The sequence below is a fragment of the Ictidomys tridecemlineatus genome, chromosome 11 (genome assembly GCF_052094955.1).
Source record: "Ictidomys tridecemlineatus isolate mIctTri1 chromosome 11, mIctTri1.hap1, whole genome shotgun sequence".
Lineage (NCBI taxonomy): Eukaryota > Metazoa > Chordata > Mammalia > Rodentia > Sciuridae > Ictidomys > Ictidomys tridecemlineatus.
In genome coordinates, this window is record NC_135487.1 from 40,878,758 (window position 1) to 40,898,659 (window position 19,902).

General features: G+C 50.8%; 1 protein-coding gene across 7 annotated transcripts in view; it reads right to left on the reverse strand.

Moving 5' to 3' along the window:
• Positions 1-7,013: 7,013 nt before the first annotated feature.
• Ssbp3 (single stranded DNA binding protein 3) overlaps positions 7,014-19,902 on the reverse strand; it is a 157,873-nt gene continuing 144,984 nt past the window's right edge. For all 7 annotated transcript variants that reach the window (XM_078026323.1, XM_078026321.1, XM_078026317.1 and 4 more), the window contains 8 exons: positions 19,548-19,596; positions 18,886-18,921; positions 18,335-18,389; positions 16,708-16,778; positions 9,771-9,849; positions 9,491-9,519; positions 9,297-9,398; positions 7,014-8,699 (listed from right to left, as the gene is read on the reverse strand). In XM_078026323.1, coding sequence (XP_077882449.1) covers positions 8,670-8,699; positions 9,297-9,398; positions 9,491-9,519; positions 9,771-9,849; positions 16,708-16,778; positions 18,335-18,389; positions 18,886-18,921; positions 19,548-19,596 — 451 coding nt within the window. In that variant the 3' untranslated portion in view covers positions 7,014-8,669. The remainder of the gene's footprint in view (positions 8,700-9,296; positions 9,399-9,490; positions 9,520-9,770; positions 9,850-16,707; positions 16,779-18,334; positions 18,390-18,885; positions 18,922-19,547; positions 19,597-19,902) is intronic.

Below are 19,902 nucleotides of genomic sequence, written 5' to 3' on the forward strand. Positions count from 1 at the left end.
CTAAGTCCCTTATGAACAGGGAGTGAAAGGATGAAGTGAACTGGGGCCCCAGGCCAGTGGGATGGAGGCTGATGAGCACAGTCCTAAGACCCTGCAGCTTGAGGAGTGTCCTAGGTGGGGCTGGTGTTGCAGGGCATCCCAACACCACAAACTGGGATGGCCTTGCCTGGGACGGCCCTGCCTGCCATCCTGGGTGGTAAATTGGGCCTGGAGCCCATTGCACTCAGCGCAAAGTGATCCACGCAGTGAGGCAGGAGTAGCAGCCGCTGTTATTCTCCCCATGTAGATGGGGAAACAGGCCCAGAACCCACATGATGTAGTGTATGTTAGTTGGGTTTTCATTGCTGTGACCAAAATGCCCAGCAAGAACAACTTGGAGGAGGAGTTTATTTGGGCTCAGATTCAGAGGTTCAGTCCATGGTTGGCTAACTCCATTGCTCTGGGCCTGAGGTGAGCGGAATATCGTGGCAGAAGGGCACAGCAGAGGACAGCTGCTCTGCTGCTGGCAGATGGGAGACAGAGCAGGCAGGCAGGATACAACGCGATCCACACAAATACACTCGCAGGGACCCAGCTTCCTCCAACACCTCGCCTGCTTACAGTTGCCACCCCACAGTGGTCCTCCCAAATTATTAACCCATCAAAGGGATTAATCCACTCATTAGGTTTAGCTCTTTAGTCACCTCACCTCTGAACAGAGGGACACCTCATGACCAAACACAACATAGTGGGAAGAGCTGGAAAGTCCATTTGTGGGGACATCTGCTCCCATCACTCCAAGATGTACCCCTGAGGCCCACCTTCCTTAACCCACCACCTTGCTTTCCTGAGGGAATGCAGTTAAGGTCTGTCTGGCTGAAAACCTGAGAACAAGGAGCCCAGCCAGCCAGCCTGCGATGGGAAGGAGCAGGAGCACTGTGGGGAGGGGGAGGGGAGGGGCGCAGGGTCACCTGGTACGGAAATCTCACTATAGGGACTTGTAAGCCACACACTTTTAGAATCAAAATATTTCCTATTGTAAACTTGTACCTGAACACATTTCTCATTGTGTTATAGATTTAAGTGTCTGGTTGATTCATTATTCATTTCCTAGATTTCAGGGCAAGAGAATTATAAATTTGGCCTAAAGGAAGCCATTCCCTTGAAACTCATATATCCAGCCGCCCTCAGATCTCAACTCCTCCTTTACAAAATGGGGATAAAGCCTCTCCATTTCTGATTTTCCCCACCTTCAGATCAAAGGTTGCACTTGACCCAACAAGTCTTAAGTAGCTGGACTTGGAGTTTTCAGAAGCCTCGTGAAAAGGGCTCATGTGGCGGCCTCCCTTTAGCCTGCTCTGTCTTCTCCCAACGCCACCTCAGGATGGACCTGTAACTGGATCTTCAGGGCCCTGTCCCTCACTTGCTGCAGGCCCACAGCTGGAAAGGAGCTGGGCAGGGTCATCTCAGGCATTTTAGCATCTCCCTGTTTTCTCTCTGAGCAAAAGAAAAGTCCCAGGAAGCATGCATGTGACCGGAGTATCTCAGATGGTGTGACTGCTGGAAGACCACCCTGGTGCTGGCACCCTCCTCATAGGTCTGGAAACCAGTCAATCCTAGTGCCTGCTCCTCATCTCAGGACAAGTTCTCAGTCCGTGCTCCTGAGTTTTTACTGAGCATCTAGTATGTGTCAGACTCCATGCACGGTCTTGCATACAGAGCAGTGAACCAGATGTCCCCACGCTTGTGGCATTTACTTTCTAATGTGGAGAGAGACTGTGAGTGAAGAAATACATGACAGAGGGATAGGAAGAAAAATGAAGCAGGTGTCATTGGTGGATTCCCTGGAAATAGGTTGAGTGTGAGGGAGAGTTACGCGGGGCATTATTTGGGAGTGCTCTCCAGAGACACCTGCAAGGAGGTCCGGAAGGCACAACTGAGTGGAAGGAGAAGCCCAGGCCTCAGCTGATCTTACAGAGAACTCTGGAACTAGGATGGCTCTTCAGAGCTGCCCCAAATTGAGGCAAAGTGGCAGGACCTTGAAGCACACCAGCCACTGGGCACTGGGCACTGCCTGGGGGAGGAGAAGCCCTTGAGGGAGGCAGTTCCCAGGAGGGGCACAGCTCTGAGCCATCGGCAGCTGGGAAGAGCATGCTGGCCCCTCCCCTGCAGGACAAGGGGCGTTGCACTGGGTAGCTAAGGTTGGGGTGAGGGCCTCTGTGAGCCACCGACATTCAGGTTCTAATCTGTAGGAAGGGAGCAGGCTGGGAAGGTAACTCAGACAGTGTTGTGGCTCTGAGAAAGACATGGTCTTGGGACAGTGGAGGGACCAGAGAGGCCACCACTAGAGCTCAGGCTGCACCATGGGAACACTTGTCCCCTTGCCTCACTACGCCTGCTGAGCTACCGGCCCTCTGTTCTCTGTGTTATATGCAGAGCTGCCTCCAGGGTGGTCTTGGGCAAAAGGAAGAATTCATCACAGGTCTCTGGGGACCTCTTTTAGAAGAGGCAGTTTACGCAAGCAGGGAGAGGCCTGTCTGAGGTCAGAGTGAGCTGGTTCTAATTCCAGTCCTGTCCCCAATTTCTGCTTTTCTTTCCCTCTGCCATTGACCTGGGATCCCAGGAACCGACACCTCACCCAACACATGCAACTCTCTCTCCTCCATTCCAGCTGGTTTACACACTTCCAGAGCTGGGGAACTCACTACCTCTCACTCTTGGGCAGCTCTGGCTGCTAAGTGTTCTCACATCTCAGGAAGAATGCCCACCTGCAGCTTCAACTCCAGGACCCCAGCTCTGTATCCTCCCAGTCAGGAGACTTCCTTATAAGACTGGAGGCTGGGGATTATGTGACTTAGAATCAAATAACCCAGTGTCTACTTCCTGTTGATCTCCATCCCACTTCTCTATCCATGGCTTGCCTCAGCCACCTGATCCAAGCTACATCACAGAAGCAGGGCTCAGGAGACCCATTTTTTAATGGGCCAAGAATGGCAGGTAGAGCGAAGCTAGCTCCTTTCCTGAACACTCCACCAGGTTATTGCCCCTTGACACCCTCTGTCCCATGCCAGACACCTCAGGTCACATCTCCCCATACCCAGTGCCTGCATCCAGGGGAGTGGGCTTGCAGCCCAAGGCAGGACCTCCATCCCTTGAAGTCCAAGTCCAGCCTGTCAACAACTTCAGAGCCCCCACCCCCAAGAGCTGCTACATCCTTTCACCTCCAACACACACAGACATATGACCCAGGATTCTCCAGGGTTCTCCAGCTAGGCTAACGATGGAACCCAAGAAGAGGTCACTACTGAGGACCCAGCCCTGTAGGTCTGTAGGTCTCTACTACAGACCTCCTGGGGGCAGCTGGACCATTCAGATCATTTTAGAAGTACTTACTGTCTGCCAGGTGTTGTGCTCAGGATCTAGGGATGAGTATCTAAAGAATGAGAGAGACATGGCCCCTTCCCCCAGGAGTCCCCAGTCTCTTTGGGTCTGTGGTAGCAGGTACCAATGAAGGCTCTTCCCACACCTGAGCACCAGCCCATGACAGTGTGCAATGAAGGGGGGGGGGTGCCACTGAGCACCGGGGTGAGTACCCAGCAATCATTATTCCACAAACACTCACTAAGTACCTACTAGGAGCCAGGCCCTGTGCTGAGTGATTTGAGGACAAATGACAGGCAGTCCCCGGCTTGGAGGAGGCAAGCACTGATAAACCATTGCTGCACAGGGACCCTGGATCCAGAGAGCTGGCCGGCCCAGAAGGCTTCCTGGCAGAGGGGCCGTTTGAGTGAGGTTCTCCAGGGTAAGTTGAAGAGGTCCATGCAGGGAGGGCACGGTGAGGATGAAGGCCCCGAGCGGGCAAAACCTGTATGCAGCTGGGGATGATGTGCAGAGGGCCAAGAAAAGGCAGGAGAGCCTGTAGAGCCGTCCCTGCAGGGGCCAAAAGATGGGAAGTGTGCCAGGCCCTAAGGCCCTGGTGGGTGTCACATCAGGGCCTCCCACAGCCTGAGACACATGCCCTGGCACTGTTTTCCTTCACTTGGCCCTGAGGCACCTCACTCCTACTCCTGTCTCTGCCTCCTTCGCTGGTCCCTGCAGTTTTCCCAGATTTCTGATCACTGACACACGATACACCAGGGCCCAGGCTTGCTTCTCCATTCACTGCTCAGATAATCTCAGCCTGACTCCTACTACCAGTTTCATTCAGATGCCAATGCCCTCTTCACTGGATATTGTATCAGCACCTCAGTTTAACTCACCCAAACAGCTCTTCCTGCTGCCTGACCCCCTCTGCGAAGGGCACTGCCAGCCCTCCAGGTCTGTGCTACTGTTTCCCTAGCGCTAGAACCGTCTCTGCCTCAGCAAAGGTGATGAATGGATGAAAGAAGAGCCTGCGCAGACTCAGAGCCACCAGAACTCCGTGGCATCAGAGGGGCTGAGATGGAGGCAAGGAAGCCAGGCCTAGATACCAGCTGCCAGGACTGGGACTCCACCGCATTCTGGAAATGGACAGGAGGAAGCAACAGCACAGGACAGAACGGACCCCCTTCCTTCAGCACCCTGCCAGCCCCACCCTCGATGTCTGCTTTTTTCTCCAACCCCCAGGCCCAACACTAAGCCCCCAATGCCTGTACCCAGTGAGCCCAGGGCTGCGCAGAGTAGGTTCAGTGCCTCTAGCCCTTTATCCTTCCCTGCCCAGCTCCTACACCCCAGCCCTGGGGGAGCCCCAGCACTGCAGACAGGTCTGGAAACAGGCCTGAGCCCCACAAGGCCCAACTCCATTGATTCAGGGCCAGAACCTGCACCACCCAGGGGTGCTTTGGGCTCTATCTCCTGGAGTCTGTGGGATCTTGGGAGTTTCCTGCTCCACACACACACACACTTCAAGGACATCAGTGGCTGGGTGGGGTTCCTCAGGCTGATAGCCACAGCCCCAGTGGAAGTCCTGCTCTGGCTGTCCCCTCTGATTTACCTCTGGGCCCCTTTTCTGGCACATAGGCTGGTGGTGCTGCTGTTTGGGGGGAGGGGTATTCAGCAGGGAGAGGGAAAGAATACACTGTGGGCCTCCAGCCTGGCCAGCCTGACTGCCCACTAGCATCGGGTGCCTGTGGGTAGCGAGAGCTAGCAGGAAGGCATTGGCTGTGCCAACCAGAGCCTCAGTCCTGGCTCATTTCCTGCCCTTCCCATGATGAGCTGGTGCCTCCTGGGGAGGTCGGATCAGCTCCTCACTGCCTTCCTTCAGGATCCTCAGTGGCTCGGTGCAAAGCTCTGGCCTGGGCTGGGCAGGGCAGGGCAGTGAAGCACTGGTGAACAAGGACCAGTCCTTTCTTTGAGGACTGGGCCCTGAGATAGCCACCCTGAACTGAGCCTCACAGGGTGGTTTGTGTTGTGACATGGACTATGGGGACTGCTTGGGGAGGGGACAGGCGGTGAGATGGTGGTTAGTGTGTTGTCACCTCCCTTCCCCAGGCAGAGGTAGGTGGTGGGTTTTTGTCTGCTTAGTGCCCCCACCATGGCACTTGTCTGCATAACACTGCTCCAGGGTACACAGGTGGCAGCAAAACCCTGTTCAGGCCAGTCACAGCCCAAATCTCACGTGTCCACAGGAAAGTGTCTCTCCAACAGCAGCAAAGTATCTACGCCGAGGAAAAGCCCCGGAAACCTTGTTTCAAGGTGAGGAGGCAAGGGCCAAAAGGAATCATCTAGGTCTCCCCAGCTTCGCGCCATCCCACCATTTGGAGCCTCCCCAGTACAACCGTGACCAACACATCCTGCTCTTATTACCCAGGAGGCACTGTTGTGCTTTTTGTAGGCACTTTTTGTTTACAATGTTGACTACTCTCACAACCCTGTTAAGAAGGTAAACCATTATCCCCATTTTATGACACCGGGCACAGAAGCCTGTCTGTGGTCACACAGCAAGTAGTGCAAAGACAAGATTTGTGCCTGGCTATTTGCAATGTGGTCCCATGAGATCCCAGTAAATGTGAACTCAGCCTACGCTTTGCTTGGGCACCGCCTCTCCTGTCACCACGCTGCAGGCCTGGGTGGAAGTCCCCAGAGCTCCAGCTCTTTCTCAACATTGTGCAAATCAGCGTCCCCTGCTGCTCTCCCCCTAGCCCTCAGCATGTCTTGACTACGTAATGGCTGGCCCCACATCCCGTTCCAGATCCATCTGGTAAGTCCTCTAAAATTCTGGACAGTTTATGCTATTTATGCTACTCTTAAAATCCTTCAAGATCTCCCTATCGCCTTGGAGGGTTAAAAAAAAAAATCAACCTCTCAACCTGGGGATCTAAGGATCCCCAGGTCAACTCTGCGGTCCCAAACACATGAGGCCTGGGAGTCTTTGGCAGAGCAAGGTCGGCTACTGGAGGGGAGAAGGCAGCTGTGGCTGCAGTCACAGGGCCCTCCTGGCTGCTGACCCACAGACATACAGGGATCAGGGCCTTTCTCTACCTTCAGAAGCAGGAAGACATTATAGTGACCTGCAATGTGTCTGCAGCAGGAAGCCCTGAAGCTAGCTCTTCACAGTTCCCCAGATATTTGAAGGGAGATGCTCCTCTCCCAGGCTTCTTTCCCAAAGGCCACTGCAACTCCCCTCAAAAACACAGAACAGAGCCGCAGAACCACAGAGCCGCATGTGATGGTGCATGCCCATAATCCCAGTGACGTGGGAGGCTGAGGCAGGAGGATCACAAGTTCAAAGCCAGCCTCAGCAATTTAGCAAGGCCCTATGAAACTCAGTGAGACCCTGTCTCAAAACAAACAAAAAACAATAACAACAAAGAAGGGATGGGGATGTGGCTCAGGGGTTAAGTATCCTTGGGTTCCATCCTCACTGCAAAAAAAATCCCCAAAAACAAAAATGCAGAACAAAGTTGCCACTGAAAGAGAAGGCAGAGGCCTTTGACACAAAACAATCTTGTTATGTTCCGGAACAAAAACTCTGCGCCCAAGGAGTCACCTTGCATTTTGTAATCAGTATAATAAACTCCAACCCACATTCCCCCAAACATGTCAGGAAGGGCTGCTGCGGAAAAAAGATGTCCCTTTAATAAAACGTTATCAACATATATCGTACACAAACTACAATGTATCATAATTACTTTTTTTTTTTTCCTCTCGTAATTCAGAACCAGACTACAAGGTAAGAAAAAACACAGCAACAGCTACAATGTTCCCAATAATCCGCACAAGGTCTTTTTTCAGGCAGATGGTATCTCACATAATATGATATACATGGATCAGAAAGGGGGGTAATAAAACAAAGACCAGCTACGGGGGAGGGAGGGGGCAGGAGAAGGGAGTGTAAATGTACAAAGAATTGGGTGTCTTCCAGGGCAAGACACAAAGGTTTCCATGGGGGTGAGGTGAGGGAGGCCATGAGTCACCCCTCCTAGGAGGGGACAGGCTCCACATTGGGTTTGTCGGTTTTTGAAAATAAAAACAGGACCGGAAACAGCGCGTCTGTTTGGTTGTTGGTTCTCCCCCCACCCCCCAGCAATGCCAAAGTCTTTCCATCCAGTTCCAAGCACATACAGAGCAATTCTGGTCAATATTCCATCTTTGAAAACGAAGGACGAATAGAGAAAAAGAAAACCAAAACTCCAGCCACCCTGCCCGTGCACGGGACATGGGACGAGGACGCGAGGATCTCGGGCGGAACACGAGGTCAGTTTCCACGCCCCAGGTCATAGCCATCCTGGCAGCGGTGGCCTCCCTACGCTGCTGCAGGCCGCCACCCAGCTGGCAGGACTCTCGCTGGGAGGTCGGGTGGGGGCTGAGGAGGGGCTGGAGAGGTCCAGGAGAGGAAGCAGTCCTGGGAACACAGTGCAGGCGCCGGGTCACAGCGACGGTCTCGGCCATGGGGAATCCTGGAAGGGGGTCGGATGGTCTGGCCCCTCTGGTGGGTTTGGGGGTCCAGGAGTGCTGCTGTTGCCAACCATGCCAAAAACAAAGCAGGCCCCCCCCTCCCCAAACAAACCCCCAGTGGTAAAGGGTGACTTCTTTTCTTTCCAAAAACGGCTTTTTGAAAGAAACCACCGATTGTAAACTGTCCAGTTTATTATTATTATTTTTAGATGGCTACAGAGACAGTGTGACATGTCACACCTAGACTAGCTTTCCTGGTAAAAGGGCTTGGGGACAGACAGACTGCAGGGCTTGTGGTTTTTTCTTTTTCTTGTTTTTTTTTTTTTTAAACTTTTTTTCATTTTCATTTTTTTTAAAGAAGAAAGCAAAGAGGTTGATTGGGGGTGGGGCTGGGGGCTTGCTAGAAGCTTCCATTTAAAAAAAAAAATGCCCCCAACCCCTGAAAACAAATTTTTAAAAATCCCAGCAATGATGAAATCTCAAACAAACACAAACAAAAGACAAAAAAAAAAAAAAAAAAAGTGTCATGTACAGAAAAGGTCCTTTTGGGAAGTAGCAAGGAGTAGAATTTTTCTGGTCACTGATTTGAAATATATTTTTACTTTTGAGTTTTGTCCTTCATGTTTTATGGAATAAAAAGTTCGGCCTTTTTATTGCATGAAACTAAAAATGGGAAAAGGTGGGGGGAGGTTTATGGGGAGTGGGGAGACCCCCGCCAGCTCCTGGTAACGACACCTCACTTCTTCTTGCATAATGTCTGGCATCTTCCTGCCTGCAATGCCGGCTCTCTCAGCGTCTTGGAGAAGGGGGGGGAATCACACACTCATCGTCATGCTTGGAGAATACTGCAAGGACAGAGCAGAGGGGACGCTGTCAGGGCTGAGATACGGGGAGGTGGTGGACAACACCAGGAGACCATAGATGTGGAGGTCGGGTGGCCCAGAGCTGAACAGGGCCAGGCCAGGGGCGACAGGGCTGGGAGCCAGCAGGGCCAGGCCAGGGCAAGGAAGTGGAGCTGAGGGCCACCTCTCGGACCAGCCGGCATCTCTTTGAGGGCAGCCTTCCTGTTCCTTCCCCTCTGCGAATCACCCCGTTTTGGAAATTGGGACTGCCGGGAATCAGAGTTCAGAGAGCCAGAGCTCTGTGAGGGTGCCCTGGGGTGGGGGCCAATCTGGGCTTCTCAAAAGTTGCTTTCTTCAAATGGAAGCGTAGATGGATGTCCACTAGGGAGAGTGGAAGGCTGGCCCTGATGGCTGCAAGAACCCTCTCCCGGGGGCAGTGCTGCCTCTCACTCTGTGCCCAGGGCTTTCTCAGCTGAATCAGCTGATCAGTGCCACAGGTGTCCAGCCTACATTTGGCCCGTCCAGACCCCACAGCTTGCTAGAGGGTTCCCAGGCATAGGGTCGAGAGGAGGGCCCTGGGGTTGGAGGAGTGGAGCTTACATTGTCATTCTGGAAGGAGTGGAGGAAGTTCCCTCCCAGCTCGCCATCGTCTCGCGGGGTGCCTGGAGGGTTGCTAATGCCACTTATGTTGTTAGGAGAATTCTGTGGAGAGAGGAGAGGAGGTGAGCCTGTTCCCAACAACCTGCCCTCAGGGATGGGTACCATCAGGGAGGACACAATAAACGCACACTCACTTTTGGAAGTCCATCTATGTCGCCTGACCCTGGAAGGAAAAAAGAATGCAATTCAGTTTTCTGCTCACATGGTGGTGGGGGAGGGGGCTCCACTACCTGAGACCTCCCTCCCTGAGCTCCGAAGCCCTTCCACCCCAAGCCCAAACTACTTTCATGCAGAGAATTTTCTGGGTCCCCAGACATGGCCTAGGCAGTGTACCAGGCCAAGCTGAGCCAGTTGAGGACAAGGGGAAGGTGTCCAGGGAGGGGAGGGCAGGCCAGGGAGCGGGTGCCAGCTTACCTAAAGATCCATTCATGTGGTGTGGCTCCATCCCGCCCATGCCGCCCATCGGGCCGTCTGAGCCAGGACCCATGGGGAACTGAAGGAGAAGCACAGACAACAGCTCAGTGGGCCTAGGGCCCTCTGCACCCCTCAGGGGGCCCTGTGCCCAGCCAGGTGTTCAACAAAGTTAGCCAACAACTCCAAGGGCCCATAGCTGCACAAGGCTCTTGCCTGGTGGGTTCTCCTTGTTGCCATGTACCAGGTAAGGGAATGAACCCTGAGAGGGAAAAGAGACCTGCTTATGGCTACACAGAGCCAGCAACCATGGGCTCCTGGGTTCCATCATAGGGACTATTCTATCCCTGGGGTATAGTGCCAGGCTTACCAGTTACAGCTCACCTAGAAGACTGACCACATCGGCCCAAGAATCAAAACTATTTGTGCTTTTCATATGTAGTTTACAGATTAAAAAAAAAATACTGAAGTAGAACACAGGAAGTGCTTTGCCTGGGGTCTCCAAGGCCAGAGGTTAAGAATGGAGCCTGGCAGCCTGCCCCTGGGCTGTCACATAAGCCTTCTCCAAGCCGTTGCTCAGATGTGGGCTCCACAGGCAGCGGGAGGAGACTGGTCTGCTGAGTGGCCACGCAGGAAGCAGGGCACATGTGAGGCTTCCACACAGAGCTGATGGTGCAGGCAGATCCAGCATCAGAGGGAATCACTTTGACCCCATCCTTAGGGTAGTCTGGAACCACCAAAACCATCTCAGAAAGAAGGCAAAGTCCAGGGAGGTCACATCCATGGCCACAATTCACAAGTCTGGGGAGGGATGGCTGAGCCCAGTCTGGAGGGCCTATGTCCCATGAGGCAGACTGGATGTCGGGTGGAAGAGGTGGACGTGTGGAAGTGGGCTGCTGGACCTGGCCTGAGCAAGTGCTGAGGATGCAAAGCTGAGTCACACCTGCACCTTGGCTGGGAGGAGGAGCCCACAGGGCAGAGTTCCAAAGACAGCTGCAGATACAGTGCAGTTACAGACAAAGGCAGTGACACGAGAACAGGCTGTGTGGGGGACACAGAAATAACGAAAAGGTAGAAATTTGGGCAAGAGAGCAAGCATAGAAGCCGCTGTAGGGGTCCTGTGTGAGCGAAAGTCCATGTAGAGGATGGCAGGGCGGAGTGCCAGAGCAGAGCAGGTGGGAGAACGGCCCACTCACTGTGGGTGGGCCGAGCCACTCTCCTGGGCCACACAGTCCCTGTCTTTAACCCGGCTCCTGCTCACAGGCTTCTGGGCACATTTTGCCTTCTGACAACAAAACTCATCCTGATCAGCAAAACTGATAGGAGGATGAGGGCAACCGACTTTCAGGAAGCTAACCAGGGCAAACACTGCCCCCCAAAACATGCTAACAATGTGTCCTCATTCATATGTGGTCTTATTTTAATGTAAATATATTAAAATTAGGTTTTGACTTGAAATTTTATGTCACTGTGTATTTCTTGTGTATTACTTAACAGCTTTACTGAGATATTCAGATACATACAACTGACCCTTTTAAAGAGGACAGTTCAGTGGTTTTTAGTCTGTTCACAGGATTATGCAACTATCACAACCAACTTTACCACCTTTCTTTCACCCAGAAAGAAATTCTGTACCTATTAGCAGTCACTCCTTGGTCCTTTCTGGCCCCCAGCCTTGGGCAACCATTTATTTATTTTGTCTCTATTCTGGCTGCTGTATACAGATTGTTATGTCCTTTCATGGCTGATTTTTTTTTGACTTATCATATTTTCATGATTCATCCGTGTTGCTGTGTGAACCAGTGCTTTCTTCCCTCTTATGGAAAATAAATGTCCATTGTATGCCTATGCCACATTTTACCTATCCATTCACCAGCTGATGGTTCATTCAGGCTGTTTCTACTTTTGGCTACTAACACTAGTGCTACTACATTTATCTGTGTGAAAATTATCATGTGGATACATGTTTTCACCTCTTAGACACACAGGAGTGGGACTGCTGGCTCAGGTAACTACAGGTAACTATGTCTAAGTGTTCTAGGGACATTCAGACTACTCCTCAGCGGCCACACCACTCAACAGCAGTGCAGAAGATCTTCAGATCCTCCCAAGCACCAATCTCTACCTTTTTGACTACAGAGACCCTCGTGGGTCTGAAGAGTAACTTGTGTTTCAACTCGCATTTCCTAATGACTAATGATGTTAGGATCTTTTCCTGGGCTTATGGCTACTTGTACTTCTCTGAAGAAAATGTCTATTTACATCTTTGTCCCATTTTTAATTCAGTAGTCTTTTTATTATTGAGCTGCAAGAGTTCTTCATATAAATTTCTTTCAAGTCTCTTATAGATGTAGGAGCTGCAAATTCTCTATCCTGGGAGTTATCTGTTTTAACTTTTCTTTTTCTTTTGAAACAGGGTTTCACCATGTTTCCAGGATAGCTTCAAACTCCTGTGCTCAAGTGATCTTGCTTCAGGTTCCGAAGTAGCTGGTACTACAGGCATGTGCCACTGTGTCCCATTTAACTTTCTTGATGGTTTCCTTTGTAGAAAAAAATGAAACAAAACAAAAAACCCAAAACCCAAAAACAACAACAAAAGAACCTGAATTTATCCCTTTTTTTTTTTTTTTGTCTTATTGCTTGTGCTTTGGTGTTGTATCCAAGAAGGCTTTGCTTCACTCAGGTCACTGGATTTACTCCTGTATTTTCTTCTAAATGTTTTAGCTCACTGATATTCAGTTTGTGATCAACTCTGAGCTTATTTTTGTGCACAGGTGTAAGGAAATAGTCCAGCCTCACTGGTCTTCATCTTCAGTTCTCCCATTTATTTATTCTGTACTATTTGCTTTTCTATTACATAAATGCTACCAACATAGAACAATAAGACTAGTTAACAGTAGCCATCAGCGCAGAGAACTGGTTCACCAATGAGAAATGTGAGAAACATAACATTTTTGTTTCTGTCCTCAGACACAGTCAATAATTTAACTGTTCCTTCTGGCCCTCGACAGGGTAGGGCGTTTTTGCTCTGCTTCCTTTCCCAGCGTTACTCGTCTGAAAGTTAGGATTTTTGTTGTTTGCAGTACTGTGGGTTGAACCAAGTGGCACTTTACCACTGAGCTATATCCCCAGCCCTATTTATTTACTTTTTAGAAATTTGAGACAGTGACTTGCTAAATTGCTGATGTTGACCTTAAACTCAAATTTCCCCCACCTCAGCCGCAGTGTTGTGGGGTTGCAGGTGTGCGCCATCGTGCCCAGCATGTTCTTCTTTTCTTCCCTTTTTTATGGGTACTAGGGATTGAACCCAGGGGCGCTTAACCACTGAGCCGTGTCCCCAGTCCTCTATATTTTTTATGTTGAGACAGGATCTCACTAAGTTGCTTAGGGCCTCAGTAAGTTCCTGAGGCTGGTCTTGAACTTGTGATTCCCTGCCTTAGCCTCTAAAGTTGCTGAGATTACAGGCATGGGCTTTTTTTTTTTTTTTATGTAGTGGTAAAACTGAATATAGTAAGACAAAATTCACTGGCTTTGCCACTGTGCTCTCATCAAGACCATGTTACCCTGATCCCGTATCAGTCAAGCACGACACTGAACTATTTCCTCCACAAACTCGCTCACATACCAAGCACTTATGACTTCACTTCATGTCTGCAGGCTGGCTTTGGATCAGCTGCATGTCAGCCAGGGCCTTCGCACCTGCTAGTTCAGAAGATGGGCTATCCCCAGCGGCAATGTCCAGCATTTGCAAACACCATGAAGCACACATGAGGTGGACGTCATTGTGAATGAAAGCTCTTTTTCTGCAGAAAAAAGGTCTTTGAAGCCAAGAGGTGATTTGAACTTGTAAGATACAAGTTGTATTTCAATTAAGTTTTAATAAGCTGAAAAAGTCCTGTTTAACTTGGCTGCTCTTTCTCGTGACACTTTTTGACTGTTCTCAAGCAGTCTCATTTTTGAAAAAATGAGTCATTGTTTCTGTGGCATGAGGTTTTGCTGCAACCTCCACATGACACGAAACAATCCAGGTGTGCTTGAACCCCTGGGTTCCTCGTGGCCTCTTTTTGAGATGACCGCATGGTCCTGGAGGAACAGCGCACCCCTCTCTTGGTGTCATTCCTGTTTCCATTTTCACCTCAATGCTTTCCACATTAGAGATGCACATCCTTCTCGTTTTGTGGCTTAAAAATTGAGTTTTGGGTAATGCCCTTTCTATGGCCAGGAACAATTATCGTCACGTCACCTTGTGGGCATGTGTTTGAGGCATTTTCTGTTTCTACGAAGTTGAACTCTGCATGCTTTGAGGAAATTAAAAAGTGACCAAGAGCTTTCATTATGAAAGCCGGTATCCCTGGTGGGCAAAGCATACCCCTCTGCGGCAGTGGTGGGGGCCAGGTGTGCAGGGCGGTCTCCAGGTAAGATATTCACTTCTTTGGTGAAAAGCTTATAGACGGAATAAAATTTGCCAACATTAATTGTGTACTCTTTGCTGAATATGCAGACAAATAAGCCAAGTCTAGTTTGTATATGGACAAGAGAACAATAATCTTCTGTTTTCTGCATATTCATTAAAATCAAGTCATTTTAAAACTCTAATTTTCAAATTAACACATGAAAGAACCAGCAGGAACCTGGGGGTTTTTGTTTGTTTTTAGAGCTGGGGATCAAACTCAGGGCCTGGAGTGGTAGCGAGTGCTCACCACTGGGCCACATCCCCACTCAGTCAGGAAGTGATTTTTGTTGGTAAGATTTAAGGAATCACTTGATACGCTGCAAAGAGCGCAGCTGTTAGTAAGCTCAGACAGAATCAGCTCCACTTAAGGGGCCAGTGCTCTGTTGTCAAAATTCCCCCTCCCTGTTGTTCACAGATATAACTTTTAGTTGCAACCTCTGAATCAGGAAACGTAACCTTCTTGGTTCACAGCGCAATCAAGGGAATGAGATGATAATGGTGTTCATTCCAGGGTATGCCCAAGCTAATTCAGCAACCGCTATTTTTGACTATGTATTGGTGTCTCTTTGGAGGATAAAAGAAACTTTTGATTTAGAAGGATGGGCCTTCATCCCACACCGGGGAGGTGGGGGGGGGGGAGATCCAGCCTCCACTGTGCTTCCACATCCCTCTCTCTGCCACGCCCAAGCCCAAATTCTTTTCTGCACATTGTGCAGTGGGTCTCATTTGGATTCCTCACACCTGATCCAGCTGTGTGAACTTCAACCTACTATTAAAAAAACATAGTCATCCAGCTGTCCTTAGTGCTGTCTGGGTCACGCTGGTGCTGGCATTGTCATCGTGCTCACTTCAATGATCTCTTAGAAACATGGTCACAATATTCACAATGGCAAATGAAACCAGCACTGTAGACACAGAGCACAGGAGCAAACCTGCAGCAGCCAGAGGCAGACTCTGTGAGGCCCGTGACGGTGGCACCCTGTGGCCACAGCCCAACAAGTCATGACTGCCAGCATCCATGGTCAGGGGAAACATAGGACAGTGACCCTGGTTCTATGCCATGTCCACCTGACTTTAAAAACAGCACTCTACCTTGTCTCCTGGCCTCTGGAGAGTTCTGTTCTCTCCCACTCTCTCCAGTGTTCTGCATCCAATGCCAAAACCCAGGACTTTTCATGCCCTGGGGTTTCTTGGGTGCAGAGCTCTTAGTGCTAAAATTTGTACGACCGGTCACTCTAGAGAGGAGGTGGCAGTGAAGCTGAGATAGTGGAAGGTGCTGGCTGCCCAGGAGAGAAGGGAGACCAGTCACTCTGGGCAAAGGGGGCCAGCCAAAAAGCCTGACCTAGAGGGCTGCAGCAGAGATTAAACACGTGACATATCCAGGGCTGGGGTGGGGCTGATCGAAGAGCACGCACTTAACATTTGTGAGGCCCCGGGTTCAATGCCCAGTACCACAATCAACCATGTGTGCGGTGTCCAGCCTGAGGCAGCACATACTCAGGGTATAACAAGTGGGGTGATTCAGGTGTCACCTCAGGAGTTGGGACAACAAAACCAAAGAGAAGTGCCCTCAGAGCTCCATCCACTCGGCCAGTTGAAGATACATGTGACCCAAGCCCAGGGTAGGCACTGCAGGCCCCAGGTTGCTCTCCAGAGCCAAGTGCCCTGAAGGGTGAGGCCAGACCACCCCCCCCCCCTCTCTCTCTCACACACACACACACACACACACACACACACACACACATACACACATCCGCCTAGAGGAAGGGGGGGGATGAATGCATGGGAGGTTGTCTGTGGAGTAGACAAGGCTAGGCTCAGGCCTCAGGGAGCTCTCTGGTGGGTGCAGGAAGCAGACAGAGTCCTAGTCAGTGGGCTAGGAACACAGAGGGAGGCTGTGAGATGGAATCAGAACAGGTAGGATCAGAGCTGCGCCATCGTTCAGAGGTGGAAACTTTAAGGAAGGAGGAAGGGAGTGGCTTCCAGGAGCACACCTGAGCCGAGGTGAAGGAACTGCAGGCCCAGGGATCAGAGCTCAGGGGAGGAAGGTCAGGCAGGCAGGACCCCACACAAGCCACAGGCTCCTGCGGGGTCTCGACCCTTGACTCCACAGCTAAGGAGAGAGGCCTGACAGCAGGGGGGATTGTCCAGATGGCTCTGCCAGTCAGCAGAGCAGGGACCGGCCCAGACCCCTGTAGCCTCGTGCTTTTCCTTGGCGGCACCCCACACAGCTCTGGTCCTCCAAGAGGGTCTGGGGCCCCGACACTGACCAGAGGTGGGAACTGCCCTGCCCCTTCTCTCCCACTCTTGCCAGCTACAGATTGGGAGCTGAGTGCCCAAGAGTTAATCACTTTTCTGACAGTTTATTTTATTCATCTTTGGTAACAAATGGCTGAAATCAATTAAACTGGCTTTCCCCTCAGCTGATGAAGTTAATTATGATTTGTTATGGTATCTGATATGTAAATTATTAGAAAGCAGACTTACGTTGGACCGGCTGCCTCCAGGCGGCACCGGATTAATCATTGTGTAGATGTTGTCACTGGAATTTGTTGAATCTGTAGAACAGTGGAAACCCGCAAGTCGAGGTGATTAATTCATTTCTTAATTAAAACAAACTCGTGGCACTTGAACTCATTCTTTTGTATTTTATCACCTAAAATTTCCTCTAAGTACCACCATTTTCTGGCTAATTTGTATTTAATGAAGATTCACAAAGTTTTTAATCACAGAAAATTCAACTGTGAAAACCACTCAACCACAAAACCAAGAATTTCAGAATGTCTGGACAGTAGCATGGACATGGCATTTGAGTTACAGTCTCCACCCTCATCTCCCCACTGCCCGGGACAAGGTAGGGACGCCAGCAAGGTAACCCCTGTGTCCCCCAACCCTGCCCAGTGGCTTCAATTCAAATCGGGGAAAGGGAGACATTGCAAATTACCCAGGGGCCGCCCTGCCGGGCCAAGGGCGCAGGCGAGAGAGGCGGGGACGGGGCTGGAGACACATGAACACACGGAGTGGGTTAACGTGACCCAGCGGAATGTAGGTCACACAGCTCATCAAGATGCAGCAGCGGAGGAGGGAGCGGAGCGGAGCAGGCCGCCACCAGCGCCACCCCTGCAGCTGAGCAGCTTCCCTGTTTGGGAAGCTAAGGAGCAGGTGGGGGAGGGTCGCCTCAGTCCCCCCACTCAGCCACAAAGGTCTCCTTAGAAAATTAGCTAATGTATTTCTACAGGAGTGGGCATCATTTCTCGGGCACATGTCCTCACCACCCCTCTCACTTTTTGTTTTGTGGCAGGTAGGGACTGTGTTGATGGCTGGTATTCTATTCTTAGCTGAGAAAGAGCTGTGACACTTGTGTGTATGCATGTGTGCACTTATCCATGTGTGTGCAGGCAGGCCCTCTTCTGATTAAAGCAAAAGAGAAGGGATTTCCTACACAGAGGACCAGAAATCTAGAGCTCTGAAAACTCCGGAGGGATCATGCTCAGTACCCTGGTCCTGAGGATGCCAGAGTGCTAAAGCCCCTTTTCTTCATTTTTTTCTTTTCTTTTTTAAATTTTTTTTTTAGTTGTAGATGGACACAATACCTTTATTTTATTTATTTTTATGTGGTGCTGAGGATTGAACCCAATGCCTCACATATGCTAGGCAAGTGCTCTACTGCTGAGTCATAACCCCAGTCTTTTTTTTTGGTGGTGGTTCTGGGGATTGAACCCAGGGCCTTGTGCACGCTAAGCAAGCACTCTGCCACTCTACCACTGAGCTACACCTCCAGGCCCCAAAGCCCTTTTTGAGTCATTCAGGTCAATGCTTACCCAGGACAGGGTTCTCCCTCACAAGAGAGAACCAGGGCAATGAGACCCTATTTCCTGACCTCTGTGCTTGGCCTTGTTCTTTAAAAAGCAGCATCAGAGAAAAGGAATAGATGTCAGTGGGTTGGTGGTCTTAATGGCTTATAGCCCTGCAGGTCCCCAGGTGTCACAATGCCCAGTGGAAGATACACTGCTCAGGAAGGAGTGGCTGTTCAGATGGGCTCTGTACCAGGCCTTCTATGACTTCCTAGTAACCACCAGCCTCACCAGGACCCCATCCCTTCAAGCCCTCTTACCTGCAGGACTAGGCATGATGGGTGTTCCTGGAGGGCCACCACCACCAGGGGGTCCCTGAGATGAAATAAAAACTATATCAGTTACCCACAGTGGGGACAGCTGTGGGAAAAGGCCACCAAGCTCGCTCTCCTAGTGAGCAGCCCAGCATTCATCGGCTAACCCTCCAGTGTTCATCTGGAGCCACAGCCTTAAGCCCGAGGGGAGCTGGGTTTGGACACTCTGCTTCCTCTCTGCAAGTCAAGAGCACACATGTGGCATACACACGTGTGCGCACACCTGCTCACATGTAGGCCAGCTGATGACAGCAGAGGCCCACGGGGAAGCTCAACAGTAAGCAGGCGGCTCCCCAGAAGGAGACTATTCCAGGTCTTGTTGAGGGGTTGTTGGGGCACCCCATGCTTGCACAGGTGCCTGAATACTGACAGCATTCAGTCCTAGCAGTTTGGAACTGGTGCTCAGAACACAAGTGGACAGGGACTCTGGAGTAGCTCTCCTACCCACACAGCCACACTGACTAGACGTGCGAGGGCCCAAGCCCACACACACTTACCACATAGGTGCCGGGCGATGAGGAGGAATATGGAATCTGGAAACAAGATGTGGAGGAGTCATATGATGGAGTCACCTCCTCAGACAGGCAATGCCCCTTTCCTTCCAAACCCACTAGGGGACATTCCCCGCTCTTCTGAAGAAAGGTTTCAGGACCCAGTGAATTACCTGCCTGGTCAGTTTCCCTTAGGAGGCCTGGGGATGGGAGTGGAACCTGCTTCTCTGTCACACCGAACCAGGCCCAGGAGCCTGATCTCCTACTCCCCAGTTTGGGAAGGAGTTGGGGACAGGGGCCTAGGAGGCCTGTAGTGTAGGAGGGAGGAGAGACAGCTCCTTTCCTCCCCTCTGGACTATCTGCAATGAGCTTCTTACCCACTCTCTCCTCTGAACACTGTTCTCTGGGCCCAGATTCTCAGCTTAGACCTGGGAGCTTCTGCAGAAGGCTGGGCAGGGCAGGGCAGGGTAGGGCAGGGCAGGGCAGGGCAGGAGCCAGTCTGTGATAACCCAGGATGTTTCTTCCACATAACTTTCTCCTTGGAGGTTATCAGGTGGGATTCTATTGTGTTTTCCCCTCCTCTGACACCTCCACTTGGGGACTGGAGCCATTCTGCTCCCAGAACCTCTTCTGTGGCAAATACCACCCTACCTGACCTGGATACTTACTGAGTTAGCACTGTTGGGATTGGGCCAGGGTCTGCCAGCTCCCGGGCCCCTGGGAGGGAGAGAGAGACAGAGACAATGAAAATAGTGCTGTGGACTCTAGGGGTAGAGCCAGCAGGGGCAGGAGAGGGCTGACATTAGTAATGGGAAATCCTTCATATAGTCCTAGGGTCCTCAAAGGGTATCTGGCTCTGCGGTAGGAATGGGTAATTCCATAGGTGGAAATCCATGAACTTCTTTAAATTATGATTGATATTTGCAAAATATATTTCATTTATAAACTCACATAAAAAATACATGAAATTTTCTTTGCATGTGTATTTTCCCAGGTAGATCATCCACAGATTCTCACACAAAA